This window comes from Equus przewalskii, chromosome 5 (assembly GCF_037783145.1).
Source record: "Equus przewalskii isolate Varuska chromosome 5, EquPr2, whole genome shotgun sequence".
NCBI lineage: Eukaryota > Metazoa > Chordata > Mammalia > Perissodactyla > Equidae > Equus > Equus przewalskii.
Window position 1 is genome coordinate 67,726,354 of NC_091835.1, and position 21,391 is coordinate 67,747,744.

The 21,391-nt window shown below is 42.9% G+C and overlaps 1 protein-coding gene across 1 annotated transcript; it reads left to right on the forward strand.

Annotated features, from left to right (window-relative positions):
• Nucleotides 1-11,370: 11,370 nt before the first annotated feature.
• Nucleotides 11,371-21,278, forward strand: CCDC65 (coiled-coil domain containing 65). Its single transcript, XM_008522046.2, has 8 exons — nt 11,371-11,785; nt 12,345-12,512; nt 17,755-17,924; nt 18,463-18,601; nt 19,623-19,820; nt 20,025-20,243; nt 20,625-20,777; nt 20,880-21,278. The coding sequence occupies exons 1-8, from the start codon at nt 11,654-11,656 to the stop codon at nt 21,195-21,197; spliced, it is 1,497 nt and encodes a 498-aa protein (XP_008520268.1). The 5' UTR covers nt 11,371-11,653; the 3' UTR covers nt 21,198-21,278.
• The last annotated feature ends 113 nt before the right edge of the window (nt 21,279-21,391 follow it).

Consider the following 21,391-nt stretch of genomic DNA (forward strand, 5'->3'; position numbering starts at 1 on the left):
ATAGGCACTCCAGGGGGAGCACAGGTCAGGGTGAGGATAAGTATAGCTACGAGAGATGACAGAAGGAGTCCCAGCACCTCCACAGGAGGGGGATGTCAGCTCACCAAGGACTTATCTTTATGTCTCCAGAATAAGAGCTTCATGTCTGAGAGGGGCTCGTAGGAGAAGTCAAGATGGCTTGGAGTTTCCAAGTCTTCCAGTTCAGGGCCTCTCTTGACTTCAGTATGGTTCACCCGGGGGGTGACTTCCTGTAATTTTAGGGCAGTGTGAGTAGTTAGAATCACCAGATAAGGCCCATTCCACTTAGGAGTGAGCTGGTCCTGTGGGTTCCCAGTTTTCCACGTTTTCAGGCATATCCAATCACCAAGCTGGAAAGGATGGAGGGCCGGGTCCGTGGAACTAGGCAGGACCTGGCTGCCATACGCTGTGAGTGCCTTCACTGTTTCCCCTACCTGAAGGGCATACTCTGGTTGTTCTCCTGTACCTCCAGTATACCCCCATTGGCTTTTTGACAGGTAGAATTGGAGTGTTGCATGCCTATTGGCATGGCCAGATGAGGCCTTGATTGATCAAGTTCTTTACAACAGGGCCAATGTCATTTAGGACATCCTGTGTGAGAGGACATTGTTTAAAATTTGGGCACTTGTGCCCAGGTTTTAGTTCGACGATCATGGAGTCCACTCAGATTCATGTGCCACTCTTCCTTGGGCCCAAATTCAAGGATTTACCTCTGGTAATTCCATTAAGTTTCTCTTTAAATCTTTTGACTCAATCACTTTTTTTTTTTAAGATTTTATTTTTTCCTTTTTTTCTCCCCAAAGCCCCCCGGTACATAGTTGTATATTCTTCGTTGTGGGTTCTTCTAGTTGTGGTATGTGGGACGCTGCCTCAGCATGGCTTGATGAGCAGTGTCATGTCTGCGCCCAGGATTCGAACCAACGAAACACTGGGCCGCCTGCAGCAGAGTGCATGAACTTAACCACTCGGCCACAGGACCAGCCCCTTGACTCAATCACTTTTGTCAGGAGCATAATTAGCTGGTGACCAAAGGCTGAGGGGACATTTACCTCCAGTCGGTCCCCTTTCAAATAAATGGAGACTCCTGACTTATGTAGTAGGTCCCTACCCAGCAAAGGAATAGGGCATTTTGGCACATATAGAAAGGAATGAGTTGACTGTTTTCACCTAATTTGTAGCTTAAAATTTTAATCAACTACTTGTTTTCTGGGGCCCCTAACACCCCCACTATATTACATTTCAGGCTGGTAAGTTTGGAGATTTTTAGCCAGATATTTGAGGAAAATAGAAGAATTTAAGGTCCAATCCAGTTTACGGGTAGAAAACAAAAACCTCAAAGACAATTAACAGAACTAGAATCTAATATCCACAATTGTGTATTAGTTTCTACTGAAACATAATTTTTTTCTCTAAAATTACCTTCATTTTTTTTTCACAAAAGATAGCCAAAATAAGACTAACTGGTTTGCAAAATAAAGCTAGTTTCAATAAAATTTGGTCCAATTATTTACATCAGTACAGCAAGAATAGCCATTGATCATATAGGCTTTTTAAAATCTGCTTTGCTGGAACTTTTTGTAAGGAATCTCAGATTGAACTTTAAAGGCATCTTGAGGCCAGGCCAAGCAAAGTCAAGGACGTCATCAGACTCTGCCTACAATACCTGTAGATCTGGGTGAATTCTTCTCTTCTCTTGAGGTTCCCCAAAATATCCTTGAGGTTCCCTGCACCTGTCAGAGAAGTGACCATCTTTACTCACCTGGTAAAGTTGTTGGGAACCCTGTAAAGAAGGTACCAGGCCAATATTTCCAAGTGGCTTTATTTCATAAAGTCAACCTTTATTCTTCAAAAGCTGGCTTGCCATATCTGAATCTATGCATGTTTTTCTCAAATATGACATTCCAGTCAAAGCTTTGGTAATATAACCAATGTTTCCAATTGTGTCCTGTTATAAGAAGAAGAGATTCTTATCAAACTTATGCAAATAACTATATTGCCACGATAATAACAATACTCACTCACTCACTAAAAGTTTCCAAATTCTGGAGGGATCAAGTAGAGTGAAAAAGGTAAATATTTCAATTTTGCTTACAAAAGTATAACTGACCAAATTGCCATAAATCATAGCTTAAGAGAAAAGAAAAAAAGACTTCCTCAAATCTGAAAAACAAAAAATTTTTAAAAATCAGCAATATTTCAAATGAAAAGTCATAGAAATTACAATCATCCTCATCAGTTCATTCAGTCCTATGTAACCAACTTTTGCTCTTGATCTTTTGTTAGCATTTTCATGAAGTCATCCATTTCTCCATTAGAGTTCTGTAATTTCTCACCCAACTCAGTCTTATGATATGAAAGTTTGTCAGAAACCTGTATTCTAGAGCAAATGTCAGAGTCTTTTCCATGAATCTCTCCAAAGATGAAACATATTTTCAAAAATACCAGAGTCTGCAAGTAACAAAACAGTCAAAAATGGCAATTAACAAAGATGCTTGGCTATTTCTGTGACATATAACACTTTGAGATAATACCTGGAATTGTGACTAACAATAAGGACAGGTCAGGATTTTTGGAATGTTTTATATATATATATATATATATATATATATATATATATATATATTTTTTTTTTTTTTAAAAACAGTTATATTAATAACATTTACCCATACAATATAACCTAGGAGTTTATCATCATTTATTTGATAATGTTTCCCATGTAATTTTAACATACCAAATAAATCTAATTAGTTTAACATTTTCCTTTTTATAGAAAGAGAGAACAAATTCTTTGAGAAGTCCCAGGGCTGACTGGAAATTCTTGGTTCCTCTTTCTTTTTTTTTAAGTCAAAAGAAAGACTTTAATTTCAGGGGAGGTTCATCAAAAAATATAAAAAAATTTTAAAACACTTGGTCAAATAGGAAACATGCTTACTTATCCCTTCAAGGGACGTGACAACAGAAACAGTGAAAAACAAAAACAAAAAACCCCTATTGGAGGGATCTCAGTCTTTTTGAACATAGGAAATTACTTTAGCAAAACATAGATTTTCTGTCTCTTAGGCAGACTTACTCAAAAGTAAAGAAAAATCTTTTATAATCTCTTTATTAAGAGCACAGCAAATGTTCAAGAAAATTATCTTTCTAAGAGAGAAAGCCAAATTCTAATTTTTGCACCAGATTGCCTTCTATATTAAAACTCATTTACTTAATTAAATTCATTTCACTCTTAGCCAACTTGACCATGCACAAAACTCCTTAGGGTTTTACTTCCATCAACCTTCTGTCACTTACTTTTTACATTTGGAAATTGTCCCATGCCTGCCTTTTTTTTTCCCTCCTAGTACTTTAGGACAAATTTATCTTTCTAAACAAAAATATTTCCATTGCTTTTTTTTTTTAAAGACTGGCACCTGAGCTAACAACTGTTGCCAATCTTCTCTTTTTTTTCTGCTTTTTCTCCCCAAATCCCCCCAGTACATAGTTGTGTATTTTTAGTTGTGGGTCCTTCTAGTTGTGGCATGTGGGACACCACCTCAGCGTAGCCTGATGAGCAGTGCCATGTCCGCACCCAGGATTCAAACTAGTGAAACCCTGGGCAGCCAATGTGGAGTGCACAAACTTAACCACTTGGCCACGGGGCCAGCCCCTCAAAAATATTTCCATTCTTTATGCCTTCTTTACTAAAAACATGTTATTTTCCTTGAATACAAAGATGTTTTCCTGATTAAATTTTTAGTAGTTTTAATTATATATATTAATTAGAATTCTTAACCCTTACAGACCTTACCTCTTAGTGAAAACTGAAAAGCAAGCATTTATGAACTGTCCTTTACATTAGCATTCTGTGACTTGGTAAATTCATAAATACTTGTTATAATTTCTAAAAACATGTTACCTTTGTCAACACAAAATAACCAATAACCATTCCACAGATAAGAGAAATAAGGAGAGTTTTACTTGAGCCAGAGTGAGTATTATAACCTGGGTAGGCCTTCAAAAGTGTTCCAGAGATCTTTTTAGAACAAAGAACATACATTAAAAACACCCAGGATACATTTTCATCAAAGTTGCAAATTAGCAGGTCAACATGACCCTGATGTAGGGAAAGGGACTAATCCAGGTGTTACCAACAAGGCGTTACCAATAGGGTGTAAGAGGGGAGGTATACATTCTATCTTAAGAGAGTGCATTCTTTACTTTAACGGTTAAGCAGATGTACAATGTATGTGTGATACGCCACAAGTCAGGCTTCTTTAGTTCAAGCCAAATCAGTTTTGAACAAGAATAGTTACCCCATATACCTCAATATGTGAAAATCTCTTGTCACCTCATAGTACAATTTTTTAAATAAAATACAGGACTTGTTTACTAATAGAGCCAAACATCTTTAGTTTCTCTGTAATAAGCCAAAAGTAGATAAACCTATATTTAATAATTAATGTCTAATGTTTTATCTTATTTAGAAATAATGTAGATAGTCAATGAATTTTTCATCATTTAATTTAATAGAACAAAACTTCAAAGTTTCAACTTATAAAGAGATTTTGGAAGTTATTAAATATATGTCATAAAATACAATTATTGCTAAAAGTTTAAACTCTTATCTCATTTACATCTAAATTATTCGTTCCCAACAATTATGTTTAGATTACCAATGAAAACTTCATGAGACATTAACTGGGACAAACAGTAACTATTCTTGACTGCATTAAACAACTCCATTAATTTTTTAATTTCAGTTTCCCCTTGAGTGTTTAAGGGTAGCAGTTTCCCAGAAGACCTCTCGGAGTCTCGTTATTGGGACCTCCCAATAACTCATATTGGGTCCTCCTTCGAAGCTAGATTATGGGGGTGTCTATAAAAGGCATGACTTAACAAGTGCACTTCTTAAATGATCTTACCTAATTGGAACGTTCCTTCTAACAGCCAATGTAGAAATTTTGGAGGCTCAAAGGGGCCCCAAAGTGGCCACTGTAATTTTAAATTATCTGGGGTTATCTTGCTCCAAAGATTCTTTTCTTTTTGCATTAAAGATCCTTTTTATAGCTGTTTTGAAGTCAGTTTGACCATTTTAAAGTGAGATCTCCTTTACCATGCTTAATTAACATTGCCTGAAGGGTGGATATATGGGCCCTCAGGATATCAGGCAAAGGAAACGCTTCCCAGTGAGACACAATATTTATCCTTCCAACACAATTCAAAATACAATCAATCATGAAAGATGTAATAATTTTACACAAAGCCCGCCATTCCCAGACAGTCCCGTTGGAAGAAGATTAGCACAAAGACAAAAACAAAACAAAAACCTTAAACAGCTATTCTTACCTCCTTCCATCACCACCTCAAAACCTCCCACTGAGGCACCTTGGCCTCCGGGTTTGGGTGTCCTCAACTGTGACCTGCTGTGATCGGGTGTCCCTGATCCCTCACCCAGTCCATCCCTCACAGACTGGGTACCAGTCAGGAAAGGGGCTCCCTTGAGGGACCAGCAAAACTGTTCCTGGGGAGAGGGTTCCCTCAGTTGATTTCTGGGGAAAGGCCTCTCCGTTCCCTCAGTCTGTTCCTGGGGCAAAGCCTTTCTTCTCCCTCAGTCCTGCGTGCAGGCACACACTCTGTTCTGATGCTAAACTGAAGGTAGACTTTATGTTGCCTCGTGGGAGATTCCCCTTGACTCCAACGAAGCAGCAGAAGACAAAAGTCTAAGAGCGACCTCGGGTGCTGGTTTGGTAAGAGTCAGTGGGGAGAGTCTGGGGGCCAAGCACTCAGCAGGACAGCCCTGGTTTCTCTCCCCTTCACAAGCCTCTGACAAAGTAGGTAAGTCAGCCTGGGACGTGATTCTGCAGCCCATTGCTTCACCCGTTGGGAGCCCAGAGGCCTGGATCAAAGAGAGGAGCCAGCGACTATTCCATTCCCACCAGAGTCAACAAATTTTGTTACCAGGCCCTAAGGGATGGGTGATCCGCAAGTGGGCCCTTTCTCTTGGAGTCCCCTGCGCCAATAGAACAAGACGGGGTTCGGAATAGCAGAGCAGAAAAGTTATTCACTGATCAATGGGTACAGGAGGTAGAGCTCCTGCTCTAAACCACCTTCACCCCAAGAGAAGGTGAGCAAGGTTCTTATGGCATGTGAAGGAGGAGGAGTCTCTGTGTCCTCACTCCGGGCGGGGGCATTTGGGGCATGCGCAGATCTTCCCTTCTTGCACATGGCACCTTTTGCTCATGTTTCCTTTTGTGCATGGCATTCCATCACCATCTCGGACGTTTCTGGTTTGGACTGGTTCTGCCATTTGTCCACCTGGCATTGTTCTGCCTTGGTTCCTATAAGCAAGCACAACTTAAAAACAAAGCATTAAACATGGAAAATATTTTTAGAGACTTCTCTGGGTGACATGGTAACTTCTACCACATTCCCATTCAACTCACCTATTCAGCCTGCACAGAAGACAGATGGATCTTGGAGAACGACAGGGGGTTATTGCAAGCTTAACCAGGTGGTGACTTCTATTGCAGCTGCTGTACGAGATGTGTTTCATTTCTTGAGCAAATTAACATGTCCTCTAGTACCTGGTGTGCGGCTACTGATCTGGCAAACGCCTTTTTCTCCATCTCTGTGAATAAGGACCGCCAGAAGCAGTTTGCTTTTAGCCGGCAAGGCAGCAATACACCTTCACTTTCCTACCTCAGGGGTATATCAACTCTCCAGCCCCATATCAAAATTTAGTTCACAGGGATCTTGATCACCTTTTTTTGGACAAGGCAGTCTCATGCCCACAGTGTTTTCAGCCCTGCTCAGCCACATAAGAATGCACTTTGGGCCTGGAACACTTTCTTACTAAGAGATCAAGAGCCCGCAGAGCCTGTGCTGGGCTTATCACCTTGTGTGGGAATATCTTTCCCTGTTTCATGCTCAGTGTATACTCCTTTGTTCTGCTTAAGTGTGTGTATTAATAGCCCTCAGGCATGCCCTCAGCTATTTCAGATTCCACAGACAAGGGGGAAGTCCTCCTCCTGTGGCACCAGAGAGGTGCATGTAGGCCAACTGCCCTGCATTGGCTTCCAGGAGACACTCACTGGCTATGGGGGCCCAACGTCCACTATAGAAGCTGATCTTGCGCTATCTCTTCTCTATGTGAGTAAAGCATTGTTCTAGCTAGTGCTTGACTGTGTTGTGTTTTCCTTGGTGACTCTGATACCAAGATGCAATGGACAGAAATGTTTGAACTTCTTTTCCTTGTGGCTGGCACTGTGATGATCTTTGCTCTCCCCCATGTAGTTGGAGTCCTCCCCTGACATTGGTAACTAGTGTGTGATGTTCTGCTTGACACCTTTTCCTTTCACAAGGTATAATACTTGTATGTTACATTGATGACATCATGCTGATTGGACCTAGTGAGCAAGAAGTAGCAACTAGTCCAGACTTGTTGGTAAAACATTTGTGTATCAGAGGATAGGAAATAAATCTTGCCAAAGTTCAGGGACTTTCCAGCTCAGTGAAATTTCAAGGGTCTAGCGGTGGCGGCATGTCGAGAAATCCTTTCTAAAGTGAAGGATAACTTGTTGCATATGATCCCTCCTTCAACCAAAAGAGAGGCACAACACCTTACTGGGCCTCTTCGGATTTTGGAGGCAACATAGTCCTCATGTGGGTGTGTCACTCTGGCCTATTCACCAAGTGACCTGAAAAGCTGCTAGTTTTGAGTGGGGCACAGAATAAAAGAAGGCTCTGCAACACATCGGGCTGCTGTGCAAGCTGCTCTGCCACTTGGGCCACACGAGCCAGCAGATCCAATGGTGTCTGAAGTGTCAGTGGTAGACAGGGATGCTGTTTGGAGCTCTGGCAGGCCCCTATAGGTGAGTTGCAGCACGGGCCCTTAGGATTTTGGAGCAAAGTCCTACCATCCTCCACAGATAACTACTCCTCTTTTGAGAAACAACTGTTGGCCTGCTACTGGGTCTTTGTAGAGACTGAATGCTTAACCATGGGCCACTAAGTTACTATGTGGCCTGAGCTATCCATCATGAAATGAGTGTTATCTGACCTACCAAGCCATAAAGTTGGGCATGCAATTCAGTACTCCATCATCAAATGAAAGTGGTATATATCAGATTGAGCTTGAGTAGGCCTTGAAGGCACAAGTAAGTTACGTGAAGAAGTGGTCCAAATGTCCATGGTCCCCACTACCTTCTCTCTTCCAGCCTACACCTATGGCCTCAGGGGGAGTTCGCCACAATTACTTGGCAGAGGAAGAGAAGACTCAGGCCTGGTTTACAAATGATTCTGCATGACATGCAGGCACCACCCAAAAGAACAGCTGCAGTACTACAGCCCCTTTCTAGGGCATCTCTGAAGGCCATTGGCGAAGGCAAATCCTCCCAGTGGGCAGAACTTCAAGCAGTGCACCTCGTTGTTCACTTTGCTTGGGAGGAGAAATGGCCAGAGGTGAGATTATATATCAACTCATGGGCTGTGGCCAATTGTTTGGCTGAATGGTCATGGACTTGGAAGGAACACAATTGGAAAACTGGTGACAAGAAAATTTGAGAAAGAGGTATGTGGATAGACCTCTCTGAAAGGACAAAAAATGTAAAGATATTTGTGTCCCATGTGAATGCTCACAAAGGGGGACTTCAGCAGAGAAGGAAGACTAATAATCAAGTGGATAGTATGACCCATTCTGTGAATACCAGTCAGTCTCTTTTCCCAGCCACCTCATCATTGCCCAATGGGCTATGAACAGAGTGACCATCGTGGCAGGGATGGAGGTAATTCGTGGACTCAGCAACATGGACTTGCACTCATCAAGGCCAACCTAGCTATGCCAATCACTGAGTGCCCAATCTGCCAGCAGCAGAGACCAACACTGGGCCCCCTACATAGTACCATTCCCCGGGATGATTACGTTGGACCACTTCTGTCATGGAAGGGACAGTATTTTGTACTTATGGAATAGACATTCACTCTGGATACACATTTGCCTTCTCTGCACACAATGCTTCTGCCCCAACCACCATTGGTGGATTTACAGAATACCTTATCCACCATCATATTTCCACAGAGCATTGCTCCTGATCTTGGAAGTCACTTCACAGCAAAGGAAGAGCAGCAATGGGCTCATGCTCATGGAATTGACTGGTCTTACCATGTTCTCCACCATCCTGAAGTGACTGGTCTGATAGAATGGTAGAATGGCCTTTTGAAGACTCAGTTACGGTACCAGCAATACAGGTAATACCTTAAAAAGCTAGGGCAAAGGTCTCCAGAAGGCTGTATATGCTCTGAATCAGCATCCAATATATGATGCTGTTTCTCCCCTAGCCAGGATTCATGGGTCCAGGAATCAAGGGGTGGAAACGGGAGTGGTATCACTCACTATTAGCCCTAGTGATCCACTAGCAAAATTTTTGCCTCCTGTTCTCACAGCCTTATGCTCTGCTGGCCTAGAAGTCTTAGCTCCAAAGGGAGGAACGCTTCCACCAACAACACAACAATGATTCCATTGAACTGGAAGTTAAGACTGTCACCCAGTCACTTTGCACTCCTCATGCTTCTGAATCAATAGGCAAAGAAGGGAGTTATTGTGCTGGTTGGGGTGATTGTTCCTGACTACCAAGGGGAAATCAGACTACTGCTTCATGATGAGGCAAGGAAAAGAATGTCTGGGGCACAGGAGATCCCCCAGGGTGTCTCTTAGTATTACCATGCCCTGAGATCAGGTTAAAGGAAAACTGCAACAACCCAATCCAGGCAGGACTACTAACGGCCCAGACCCTTGAGGAATGAGAGTTTGGGTCACCCCACCAGGTAAAGAACCATGACCAGCTGAGGTGCTTGCTAAAGGCAGAGAGAATAAAGAATGGATGGCGGAAGAAGGTAGTTATAAATTGCAAGCTACAACCACATGACCAGTTACAGAAACATAATTTCTATAATTACAGAACTGTAATTTTCATGACAGTTCCTCCTTGTTTTGTTATGAACGTGTTTGTGTGTCTGTGTGTACATATAAAAATAAAATATCATTGTTTCCTTCCCTCTCTTTTTCTCTTATAATGTAATGTAAGATGTATTGACCTTATATCAGAGAATTTAAGTATTATGACCTTGTTATTATCTTTATTTGGAGATTAAGTATGGGTTAAGAAGATATGTATTGACAAGGGGTGCATTTGCGATGGTTAATTTTATGTGTCAACTTGACTGAGCCAAAGGGTGTCCAGATATTTAGTTAAACATTATTCTGAGTATGTTTGTGAGGATGTTTCTGGATGAGATTAATATTTGAATCTGTAGATGAATAAAGCATATTGCTCTCCCCGATGTGGGTGGGCCTCATCCAATCAATTGAGGGCCTAAATAGAGTAAAAAGGCTGAGTAAGAGGGAATTCCTTCTGCCTTAATGTTTGAGCTGGGACATTGGTCTTCATTTGTCTTTTCTGGGCTTTGGACTCAGACTGAAACATCAGATGGATATATATATCTCCATATATATGTTTCCCATCGGTTCTGGTGAAGTCTGACTAATACAAGCATTTTATCTCACATTTAAAACAATTTTATCAGGGCACATTTTACATATCATATAATTCACCCATTTCAAGTGTAAAATTCAATGATTTTTTAAACCAAACACATAGAGTTGTCCAACATAAGTCAGTTTTAGAACATTTTCGTCAACCCAGTATGATCTCTCACGCACATTTAATATTAATCTCCCCTTCACCTCTCTCAAGCAATCGGTGGTCTACTTTCTGTCTTTGTAGCTTTGCTTTTTCAGGATATTTCACATAAATGGAATATATGGTCTTACAATATGTGGTCTCTTGTGTCTGGCTTCTTTTACTGAGCATGTTTTTGACGTTCATCCACGTTGTAGCATACATTCATAGTTCATTCTTTTTTATTGATGAATAGTATTCCATTGTATAGAAGAAGCATATTTTGTCTACCCATTCATCATGTTAATGGACATTTACATTGTTTCAGGTTGGGCTATTTTGAGTAATGCTGCTAAGAACATTCCTGTGAAAGTCTTTGTGTGGATACGTTTCAGTTCTCTTAGATTGATATCTGAGAGTGAAATTGCTGGATCACATGGTAAATTTATGTTTAACATTTTAAGAAACTGCCAAACTGTTTTCCAAAGTGGCTGCACTATTTTATATTCCCACCAGCAATGTATGAGAGTTCCTGTTTCTCCATAGTCTCCCCAAAATACATTATTATCCGTATTGTAAAATACGGACATTCTATGAAAAACAAACAAAAAGTGGTTTTAAAAGGTTCAGTGAGGAGGCTAGGGATTTTAAGAGGTGCAACGACCCTCTCTCAAAAACTGACTGCCGTCCTCCAGCCGGCAGAGGGCGCTCCAAGCCGAGGGCTCCCCTCCTAGCCTCACACAGCGCCATCTTAGCGAGATCCCCGTTGCTAGGAGACGGAGATGCGTCTTTAGGCTTGAAAGCTCTACCTCATTGCTATCTCAGGCTCTCTCTTGCCCGAGGACTGAGATCTAAGCTTCCAGTACCGTCCAGGGGAAGTTCCAGAAGGGCTCTTTCTGGGGGCGTTTTCCCCTTACCCCCTCTAGCGCTGGCCTTGGCAGGCCAAGGATCCTTGCTCAGGTCTAGTCCCCAGTCCAGCTATGCCTAAGAAAGGGAAAAAGGCCAAGGCCCCCCTGTCCGATGAGGAGCAGCTGCTTCTGTTTCAGCAGAAGTTGCTGGCAGAGGAGGAGATGGCCAAGAAGAAAGAGAGGCTCCTGAGCCAGTTCTTGAAGGTGATGGCTTTCTGCATACCTCCCTGCCCAACCTCACCCACTCCCTGCGCTGGTCCTATCGCCTTGACTCACTGTGGCAGCCTCATTTTCATGCTGGCCTTCCCTCCACCGGAAATCTCGAGACCCAGTTATACGTAGATTTGGGGAAATATTGTTTGGGGGGAGGGGCGGTTCTCTGTGAAGTATGGAGCCAGCCAGTGGTATAGAGTTTGGCAGTCACAACTGAGCCCCAGGACTGGGACAGAAGGTGCTATCAGCTGTGTGAGCTCTCTGAAATTCTGATGTTCTCCCTGGGGATGGATCCTGCTGTGATGCATCCACCCTGAAAGAAATTCACCCTTGCCCTCCCTAAAATGCTACTAGGTTGTTCCTATCTTACTTGAGACCCTCCCAAAACAAGAACAGGAGCTCCCTGAGTGTTAGTCATCAGGAGCTTTGGACCCTCAGAAAAGACAAAGAGTAAGGTGTCAGTTGACAAACTAAGTGTGATCTGGTTTGTTGCACTGTATCAGGGGTCTTGGCCCTGACCTTCTGGGGTTGTATTTATTCCTTCACACAGGACAAGCTGGCCAAGGAGGAACACAACAGTGCTCTGAACCTTAATAAGATTAACACGCAGTGGAGAACCGTTCTTCGAGAAGTCAAGACCAGAGAGCTTCATAAGGACATTGAGATCCTCAGCCAAACATTTGAACGAGTGGTGGACTGCAAGGACAGTGTCATCAAGGTACACATTCTTCCCAATGAAACACTTGAATATGGCTACCTTGACCTCTTCTCTTAATAGAATGGGCCTAGTGAATTAATTAATCAGTCTTAAAGCCCCCCAAGACACAGGCTGTGATGAAGCCAGGCAATTGGTAATAACAGTTTTTACTGAAAAAAAAATTGAAATTTTGGGCTGTCATCCCTCTCCTTCACTTAGAGGAGCCATTCTCCTTGGTCATCACTGCCTCAAACCAGTACTATACCATATTAGAGTTGTAAGGCACAGTATATATCACCCAGTGATTTGAACTTAGTCCCACACCTTCATTCCAGTGTGAGAAGACTCACTTCCAGAGACGGGACCCCGCTTGCCCAAGGTCACCAGCTAGTCAGCGAGAGAGCTGGGACTAGAGCATGAGTTTCTTGATTCCCACTCCAGTGCTTTGTTTAACCAAAGTTTGGCTTCTTTGATTCAGCTTCAGTGGCCCTGGATGAGGCTGAGAAGATCTCCACGGGGAAGAGCAGTTCTAGATCTCTAAGCAATTCAAGCAGCCGTCCTTTTGTTCTGGGGAGGCTCTTGAGTTGAGTCCATACCATCTTTTTTTCTTCTTTTACCCTTTTTTTTTTTTTGAGGAAGATTAGCCCTGAACTAACGTCTGCTGCCAATCCTCCTCTTTTTGCTGAGGAAGACTGGCCCTGAGCTAACATCTGTTGCCAATCCTTCCTCTTTTTGCTTGAGGAAGATTGTCCCTCAGTGAACATCTGTGTCCATCTTCCTCTGTTTGGTATGTGGGATGGCACCACAGCACGACTTGATGAGTGGTGTATAGGTCCACACCTGGGATCCGAACCTGTGAACCCCAGACCAGCAAAGTGGAGTGCATAAACTTAACCACTATGCCACAAGGCCAGCCCCTAGTCTTTTCTATCTTAAAACAAAACAAAACCCCCCACAATAACAGCAAAATATACAATGTCAGCCTGGTAGTCCCCTCCTAGAAAACACATACCTCTCCTTCACAGCCTAACCCCTGAGGAAAAAAATTCAGTAGACCTTGGGCAGTTTCAAGTGATACATATTAAGAGTTTCCAGATTTGCAAAAACCGTTCATTATACATTAGAAGTCCTCACCCAGCCAGTTTTACCTTATGGCTTTTTAAGTGACTGTTTAAGACTCTTATTGAGAGTTATCAAATACTTGCTGAGAAGAGAACCAGCAGTGTTCATTTTAGGATGCTGAGCAGTGGCCACGCTCACCCTTGAGCCAATTAGCTTCATCCTACGCAACAGCTTTGCAGCTAATTATTACACTCCCTGCCTTAGGCCAATCACACACTACTAATATTAAGCACCTTCGCGGTCATTCCTGAATAACTGAAACTACACCTGTTAAATGTGCAAGTGTTAGTGGTCCTCACATGCTTTCTTCACTTCTTCACTTCCCATTATTCCCATTCATCCTGCATCCCACAACATCAGATTTCCACCTTTCTCTAGGAAACTGCTCTTGTAAAGACCACCAGTCCCAAATCATGGATACTTTTCATCATTTAGTCTTCATCTAACCTGACTTCTCTATGGCACTGACACTCTTGGTCATGCCCTACTTCTTGAAACTCCCCTTTGGCTTCCCTGAGACCATTCTTTCATGGCTTTTCTCCTGCCTCTGGGATATATACATCCGGTCCCCTTTGTGAGTTTATCTCCTCTCTCTATCCTCTGAACTTTAGCATTTCCCAGTTTTCTGAGTCTGGCCACTTTTCCCTCTAACTAGGTACCTAGGGCCTAGACAATCTTACTTATTACCCTGGCTTTAAATAACACATATATTGATGACTCCCAGGTCTGTAACACCAGCCCAGATTTTTCTCGAGTTCCAAATCCTTATATTCAACATTCAACATTCCTAGATATCTGTTCCTGGCTGTTGCACTGTCCTGACAACTGAACTCATGAGCTCCCCCTTGCTGAGCCAGCCCCATTCCCCATCCTCCACAATCTGGTCTTTTTTATACTCTCTATTTGAGTGGCTATTGCCATTCACCAAATCACCCAACCCAGAAATCTGGGAATCATCCTAGGTTTTGCTTCCATCCCTGACTTCTGTTACCAAGTCTTGTATAAGTCTTCTGCTTCAGTATTTTTCAAAGCCGTACCTTGCTCTTTCCCCCACTATCCGGCTATAGTTGAGACCCGGGCATTATGTCTCATATGGACTATTGCAATAGTCTCCTATCTTCCAGCCTTCATGCTCAACCGCCTTCAGATGACTGTCTACACAAATGCCAGATTATCTTTCTAAAATAAAAATCTGATCCTGTTACTCCACTGCTTAAGTCTCTTTAATGGCTCCCCTCTTATACAGGAAAAAACCCAAACTCTGTGGAAAGAACATCAAAGCCCTTCATCATCTGGCCTTTCCCTGTACCTTTCACACAGCCACACTTGTTTCTTACCTGTGCCTTTGCACATGCTGTTCCCTCTATCTGCTATTCTCTTTTCCCCATCTTCCCAGTTTTCTTGGCAAACTCTCACTCCTCCTTCAAGAGTGATACAAATAACATCTCTCCTGTGAAGCCTTCCTCGGTGCTCTTAGTCAGATGTAGGCACTCAGTGCTTTATATTCCACTGTCACTGGTAAGTCATCAAACTCATAGCAGTTTCCATGTTATAATGTAATTTTCTGTTTATATACTCTTCTTTTCCTACTGCAAGACTGCAAGCTCCTTTGGGGGCAGTGAGCATGTCTTTTCATCTCTGAATCCTCAGCATCTACTACAGTGCTGGTACATAGCAGGTTTAGTAAACGTTTGTGAGTAAGTGAATAGTCTTCCATTATCAGCACCTATTTCCTAAGATCTTTTTTTTTTTTTTGAGGAAGATCAGCCCTGAGCTAACATCTGCTGCCAATCCTCCTCTTTTTGCTGAGGAAGACTGGCCCTGAGCTAACATCCGTGCCCATCTTCCTCTACTTTATATGTGGGATGCCTACCACAGCATGGCTTGCCGTGTCCACACCCGGGATCCGCACCCGCAAACCCTGGGCTGCCAAAGCGGAATGTGCGCACTTAACCACTGCGCCACCCGGCCAGCCCCACTAAGATCCTTTTTGATACTAAACATATACGGTGAAAGCTAGCTCTGCATAGAGACTGTAGTAGTTTACAGTGAGTGGACTCAAGGTGCTTGGACCATGGGGGCATTCAGTAAATGTTTTTTTGTTTTATTCATTTTAATTTTAACTTGTTTTACTTTTTTTTTTAAAGATTGGCACCTGAGCTAACAACTGTTGCAATGTTTTTTTTTTTAATTCTTCTCCCCAAAGCCCCTCTGTACATAGTTGTGTATTTTTTTTAGTTGTGGGTCCTTCTAGTTGTGGCATGTGGGACGCCACCTCAGCGTGGCTTGATGAGCGGTGCCATGTATGCATCCAGGATCAGAACCAGCGAAACCCCAGGCCACCGAAGCGGAGCGCGTGAACTTAACCACTCAGCCACAGAGCCGGCCCGTTTTACTTTTTTGAATAGGTAATACATTCACATTATTCAAAATTCAAAAGATAAAGAAAGTTATATACAGAAAAGTTCCCTCCTACCAGTGCCTTCCAGCCACCCAGTGCCCTGCCCAATAATTTGTTTCATAAGTAAACCCTTTTTTTACACATATGATAGTATTACATAGTGTTCTGCCCCTTGCCTTTTTCAGTTAACAATATATCCTGGAGATTATTCCACATTAGCCCATACAGAGCTTTTCTTTTCCTTTTTTTTTTTTTTTACAATTGCATAGTATTCTGTATTGTAGTTTAACATTTTACTTTGTCCTCTGTATTTCCTGTATCTTGATAGCTAGATCTGGAAGCTTGGACGTGCTGTGTTCTTCCATCAAAAGGCACATAATGTCTAGTTATTGCTCTTTTTGTGATGTTAGCAGCTGTTGATTATCCATTAATTTATTAGGGGTTGCAGAAATGCTGATTTTCTAATAGTATCATTCTTTTTTCACTTATTAGCTTTAATACTTTTATAAAGAGATACTTATCATCATTTACCATTCAATTACCAAAAGGTGCAGTTTATATAAGAAAGGCAGGATAAATGCTTCATTCTTTCTCTTCTCTTTACATACCAGTTAAAAAAAAAAAGAATTGGTTGTCTGGCATCCTCCAATTGTAACTGATTTTTTTAAAGTATCCTTATGAACTCCTAATCAACATATTTGATATTTTTCAGTTCATTGCAGTTCTTATTCTTATTGATGCTGCACTGTCCCTTTTTTGCCAGAAGTGTTCCAGTTATCTACTGCTATATAACACACTACCCCTAAATTAGTGACTTAAAACAAGAATTTCTTTTATTTCTCATGGTTCTTTAGGTTGACTTAGCTCCCTTAACCGGGGGGGGCGGGGGGGTGGTCTTTCTTGGGATCTCCTACAATTTCAGTCAGATGTCAGTGGGGGCTGCAGTCACCTGAAGGCTTAACTGGGTTGGATCTAAGACGGCTGGCATTTGATTCTGACTGTCAGCTGGGAGCTCAGCTGGGCTGTTGACTGGAATGCTTTCACCTGGTCCCTCCATATGCACTGGGCTTCTCACAATATGTTGGCTGGGTTCCTGGAGGGAGTGTCCCAAAAACAAGCATTCCAAGGGGCAGAAAGCAGAAGCTGCCGGGCCAGTTAAGGGCTATGCCTGGAACTGGCACAGTGTCACTTCCACCATATTCTAATATCTAAGTAGTCACAGGCTATGCCCAAATTCAAGGAGATAGAAAAAGAGACTACCGCCTCATGGAGGAGTAGCAATGTCACACTGCAGAAGACTGTAGGATGGGAGAAATTGTGCCCATCTTTGGAAAATAGAATCTGCCACAGAGAGCCACTTTTTGTTAGTTCCTGAGTCCTTTCAACATGACTCTATTTGCTGTCTTTTTGAGAAGATACTGTAGGTTCAACTTGTTTATTTTTTGCCTCAGACTTTGAAGCAGCCATTTCTCCAAGAGTCCCTAGTTCCTTTTAGTGGTAGCTCCATCACTGTAAATGTCCATTGCCTCTGCGACACTGACTGGCTACGTGGGGCTCCCTGATGTCAGTCTTACTTTACATTCAAGAGTGGGAGAACCAGCACTTTTAGAACCAAAGAATTGGCATTAGGAACTAGGGGAAAATGCCATTCATGTGATCCAGCTAGCCACCTGAATACATATTTATTTTCTCACACAGAAGCCATTCAGCCAAAATGTTAACTCTCTGTTTCCTACCCAGTCTTTAGCTAAGGACCTGTCAGAAGCTGAGGAACAGTATGCCCATGCCCTGCGCAGCCACATGCACAACATTGACCAGCTGTTGGCCCTGCAGAGAAGCCGGCTTAACCTCCTAGAGGAAAGTTACAATCTGGAGCTGGAGGCCCTAACGAAGGAGTTTGAGACAGAAAGGTATGAGGGCCTAAGAGAGATGGGGATTGAGCCACAGAGAGTATGCAGAGCCTTTGTCAAGGAGCTGCCTGCCTATGAGCTGGTGGCCAGCACCCTGGAGCATCTCGCCTTGATTATGACATGACCCCTGGCGCAGAAGATCCTGAGATCCTTCTAAACTAACTCAGATTTAAGCTTGTGGCCTTAGCTTCCCTTTGCCCATGCCAGGTCCCTATCTGTAACGCCCTCACCACCCACTTTCAACTATCAAAATCCTACCATCTGGCAGAGGACAGGGCTGAGAGGAGACTTCTCACTATAACTGTTTGTACTTTTTGATTTTTGTATCATATGAATATATTACATATTCAAAAACCATAATAAAATAATCTTATTCATTCTTTCTGTCCCTAAAAAAGAATAGAGCCCACCCTCCCTCTGTTCTCCTTCAGTACCTAATAGATTATACCATTCATAAAGTCTTCTTACTGCTTTGACTGTCATTATTGGTCTATATGCTTGATCCTTCAGAGCAGGGACAGTGTCTTATCTCCTATAGGAAGACAATTATTGACCAACATGAAAAAGAGATTCACTACCTACAAGATGTCTTCATGGCCATGGAGCAGAACTACATAGATTCCGAGTATGAAAGCAAGCTGGAATTCCAGAGCATGTGGGATGATCTCAAAAACAAGGTAGAGGGAGACCACATGGGCAGGAGGTGGGAGAGAAGTGAGAGCAGAATGCTCAAGCCTAGTGGAGCTGGAAGAGACCCTTTTAACAAACATCATCAGTAAAATGCCACTGTTGCTCTAGGTACCCCTGCTTTTTTGTACTTTTGTGAAAATTGGTCAGGAGGACCACTCTGAAATGTTAAGGAAATGCATTTTAGAGGTAAAAAGCACCAAGGAGATCACCTGGCTTCACCCCTGTGATTTTCAGATGAAGAAACTAAGGCCCAAAGACATAAGATGGCCTGCCAAAGTCATGCTGCTGATTTGTGGTAGAGCCAGGAGAAGTCAGGCCTTCTGCCCCTTGGCCCAAAGTGCTTTCCTCCAGCCTGCGGACCTGGGTTTGGGTATGGGGTTCTTTGTTTTGCCCCACAGTGTTTTGTAAAAATTTTTAATAAGCTTCCTACATTTAAAAATTGGGAGGGGCCGGCCCCGTGGCAGAGTGGTTAAGTTCAAGTGCTCCACTGCAACGGCTCAGGGTTTCGCCAGTGCGGATCCTGGGCACAGACATGGCACCGCTTGTCAGGCCACATTGAGGCAGCATCCCACATGCCACAACTAGAAGGACCCACGGCTAAAATATACAACTATATACCAGGGGCTTTGGGGAGAAAAAGGAATAATAAAATCTTTAAAAAAAAATTGGGAGATTTCACATAAAAATCCAAATTTTCAGCTTCCATTGAAAATTTTAAAGATCTGGTAACACTGGGCCACATTTCCAAATGGGGACATTCATGTGGAGCCGAACAGCTGTGCCATCCCCTTGCCCCCATAGAGCATTTCCTCTATGGTTCACCACAGGCTCCATCTAGCCCACATCACTTATTTATGTCATCTGCCTGGTCTTTGTCGGCATTTTCATTGGCAACCTCTGCACTACACTATGCTACACACAGTTCAAGAGGGCAAGGTTGCTGGTGGGATGTGACAGGGCACTAATAGGGTAATTCCAAGCACTGGCTATTTTGGGGCCACTTCCTAGAACATAGAAGAGAAGCACTTTCTAAGACTGCAACTGGAGAATATAGTAGAAGATCTGTGGAGGAGGTTCCAGGATGCACTCAAGAATTATACTGATGCCACAGAGGATCGAAAGATTGCCTTCGAGACCCTGAAGGTGAAGGACGAGAAGAGCTCCAAAGAGATTGAAGCACAGATGAAAAAAATACAAAGACTACAGGTTAGTCCAGCCAACCAGAAATACTTGCTGCTTTAACTGCTCCATTATCCCCTGTTCATCTTCCCCCAGTTTCCACTGGGCCTCATCCACTGGTTGGGGAAGGATGATATGCTTTGATTTGAGTCCCCAGACAGTCCTCTTACCTGTCTCACTGAAGACCCTCAGCTAGTCAAGTGTTTCCTCTAATCTACTCTGTTCCTCCAGGAGTCCATAATTATTTTAAAAGGCAAGATCATGGCGCACAGCCGTGAGAGTGAAGAACAGAACCAGGACATTCGTAATGACAAGGAGTTAGTCCTTGTACAACTGCGAAAACTTAAGGCGCAAAGGACTCAGGCCCGGGGAATATCACAGGAGAAGCTGGTCAAACTCACCCTGGAAAGTAATGCCACCCTCAAGGCCCTGAGAAAGACTGTCGATAAGGTAACAAGGGGAGAAGGTGATCAGAACCAAGGAACCTGGCTCCCTGCGAGGGGGAAGGGGTTTGAGAGAGGTAGAGAGCTTCCTCCTGCTTCCTGCCTCAGTGGACACCTGGAGTACCTTTTTTATTCCATGTTGTTCCCTTCTCTCTTTAAATTAAATGAATTTTAAATTAAATGAATTAATAATGAATGAATTTGGTAGGAAGACAGAATGCTTGGAATGGTGCTTGGCACACAGTAAGCACTCTGTGTTAGACATATTTATTACTCTCATCTCCCATTTGGATAAGTAGATTCCCTGGGTTCAAGCAGGGGAGCCAACTCCACTATTTCCCCTGCCCTCCTCCTTTCCTAATAAAAGGTCTCTTCCTGCTTCCAACAGGGTGAAAAGATCCTTAAACTTGCTGAAATATGTAGGAAATTTGAAACAGAGGAAGAAAAAGTGCTGCCTTTTTATTCATCAGTATTGACTCCTCAGGAGCAGGAGGAGATAGAGGAAATTAACCCAGAGGAGCTTACGGAGGAGCTTGCAAAGGTAAATTTCCTGGGGTCGCTCAAGGTTGGGGATGATGGGGCACTGGGCTGCATTCACTAACGGGCCCCTCCACACACCTTCTCCTTTTAACTCAACTCCCAGGTGATAGTGGACTACATAGGGATGGAGAATTTCTGGAAAAGGTACAACAAAGTGAAACTGGAGCAACTGAGCCTCCAACACAGACATGCCCAGTTGTTAGAAATCAACAGGAAACTGCGGGAGATGCTCAAGCAGTACTTGGATGGCATCTCAGTGAGTGATGAAGTGCTGAGCCAGCTCAACCCACTCTTCATTGTCAACCATCGAAGCAACTTAACCCAGCCCTTGTCCAAACCTACAACCCAGCCAGGTGACAAACAACCTCCAACCACTTACAACATCGTTGAAGCAGCCCACGTGATCTCTCACATCCTGTGATACAAGGAGAAAATCTCTTTTCAATCCCCAGAGAATTTTTTGAGACCTGAGGACTTTCAAAGCATTAAAAATTTCCATGGAGTTGATGAGCTCCTTCTATCTTTGCCATACTGGACAGAGCAGTCTATGCTGAACACACTAGGAATACAGTGGCCCCAGGGAGTGGAGAGAATGGCCAAGCAACTACCAGGACG

Bases quoted from the DNA above. Each gene is read 5' to 3' on its own strand.
- CCDC65 (XM_008522046.2), top strand. From the start codon at position 11,654: ATGCCTAAGAAAGGGAAAAAGGCCAAGGCCCCCCTGTCCGATGAGGAG. The intron at 18,602-19,622 runs GTAGAGGGAGAC...GCCACTTCCTAG, and splicing joins GGGATGATCTCAAAAACAAG to AACATAGAAGAGAAGCACTT. The intron at 20,778-20,879 runs GTAAATTTCCTG...CTCAACTCCCAG, and splicing joins TTACGGAGGAGCTTGCAAAG to GTGATAGTGGACTACATAGG.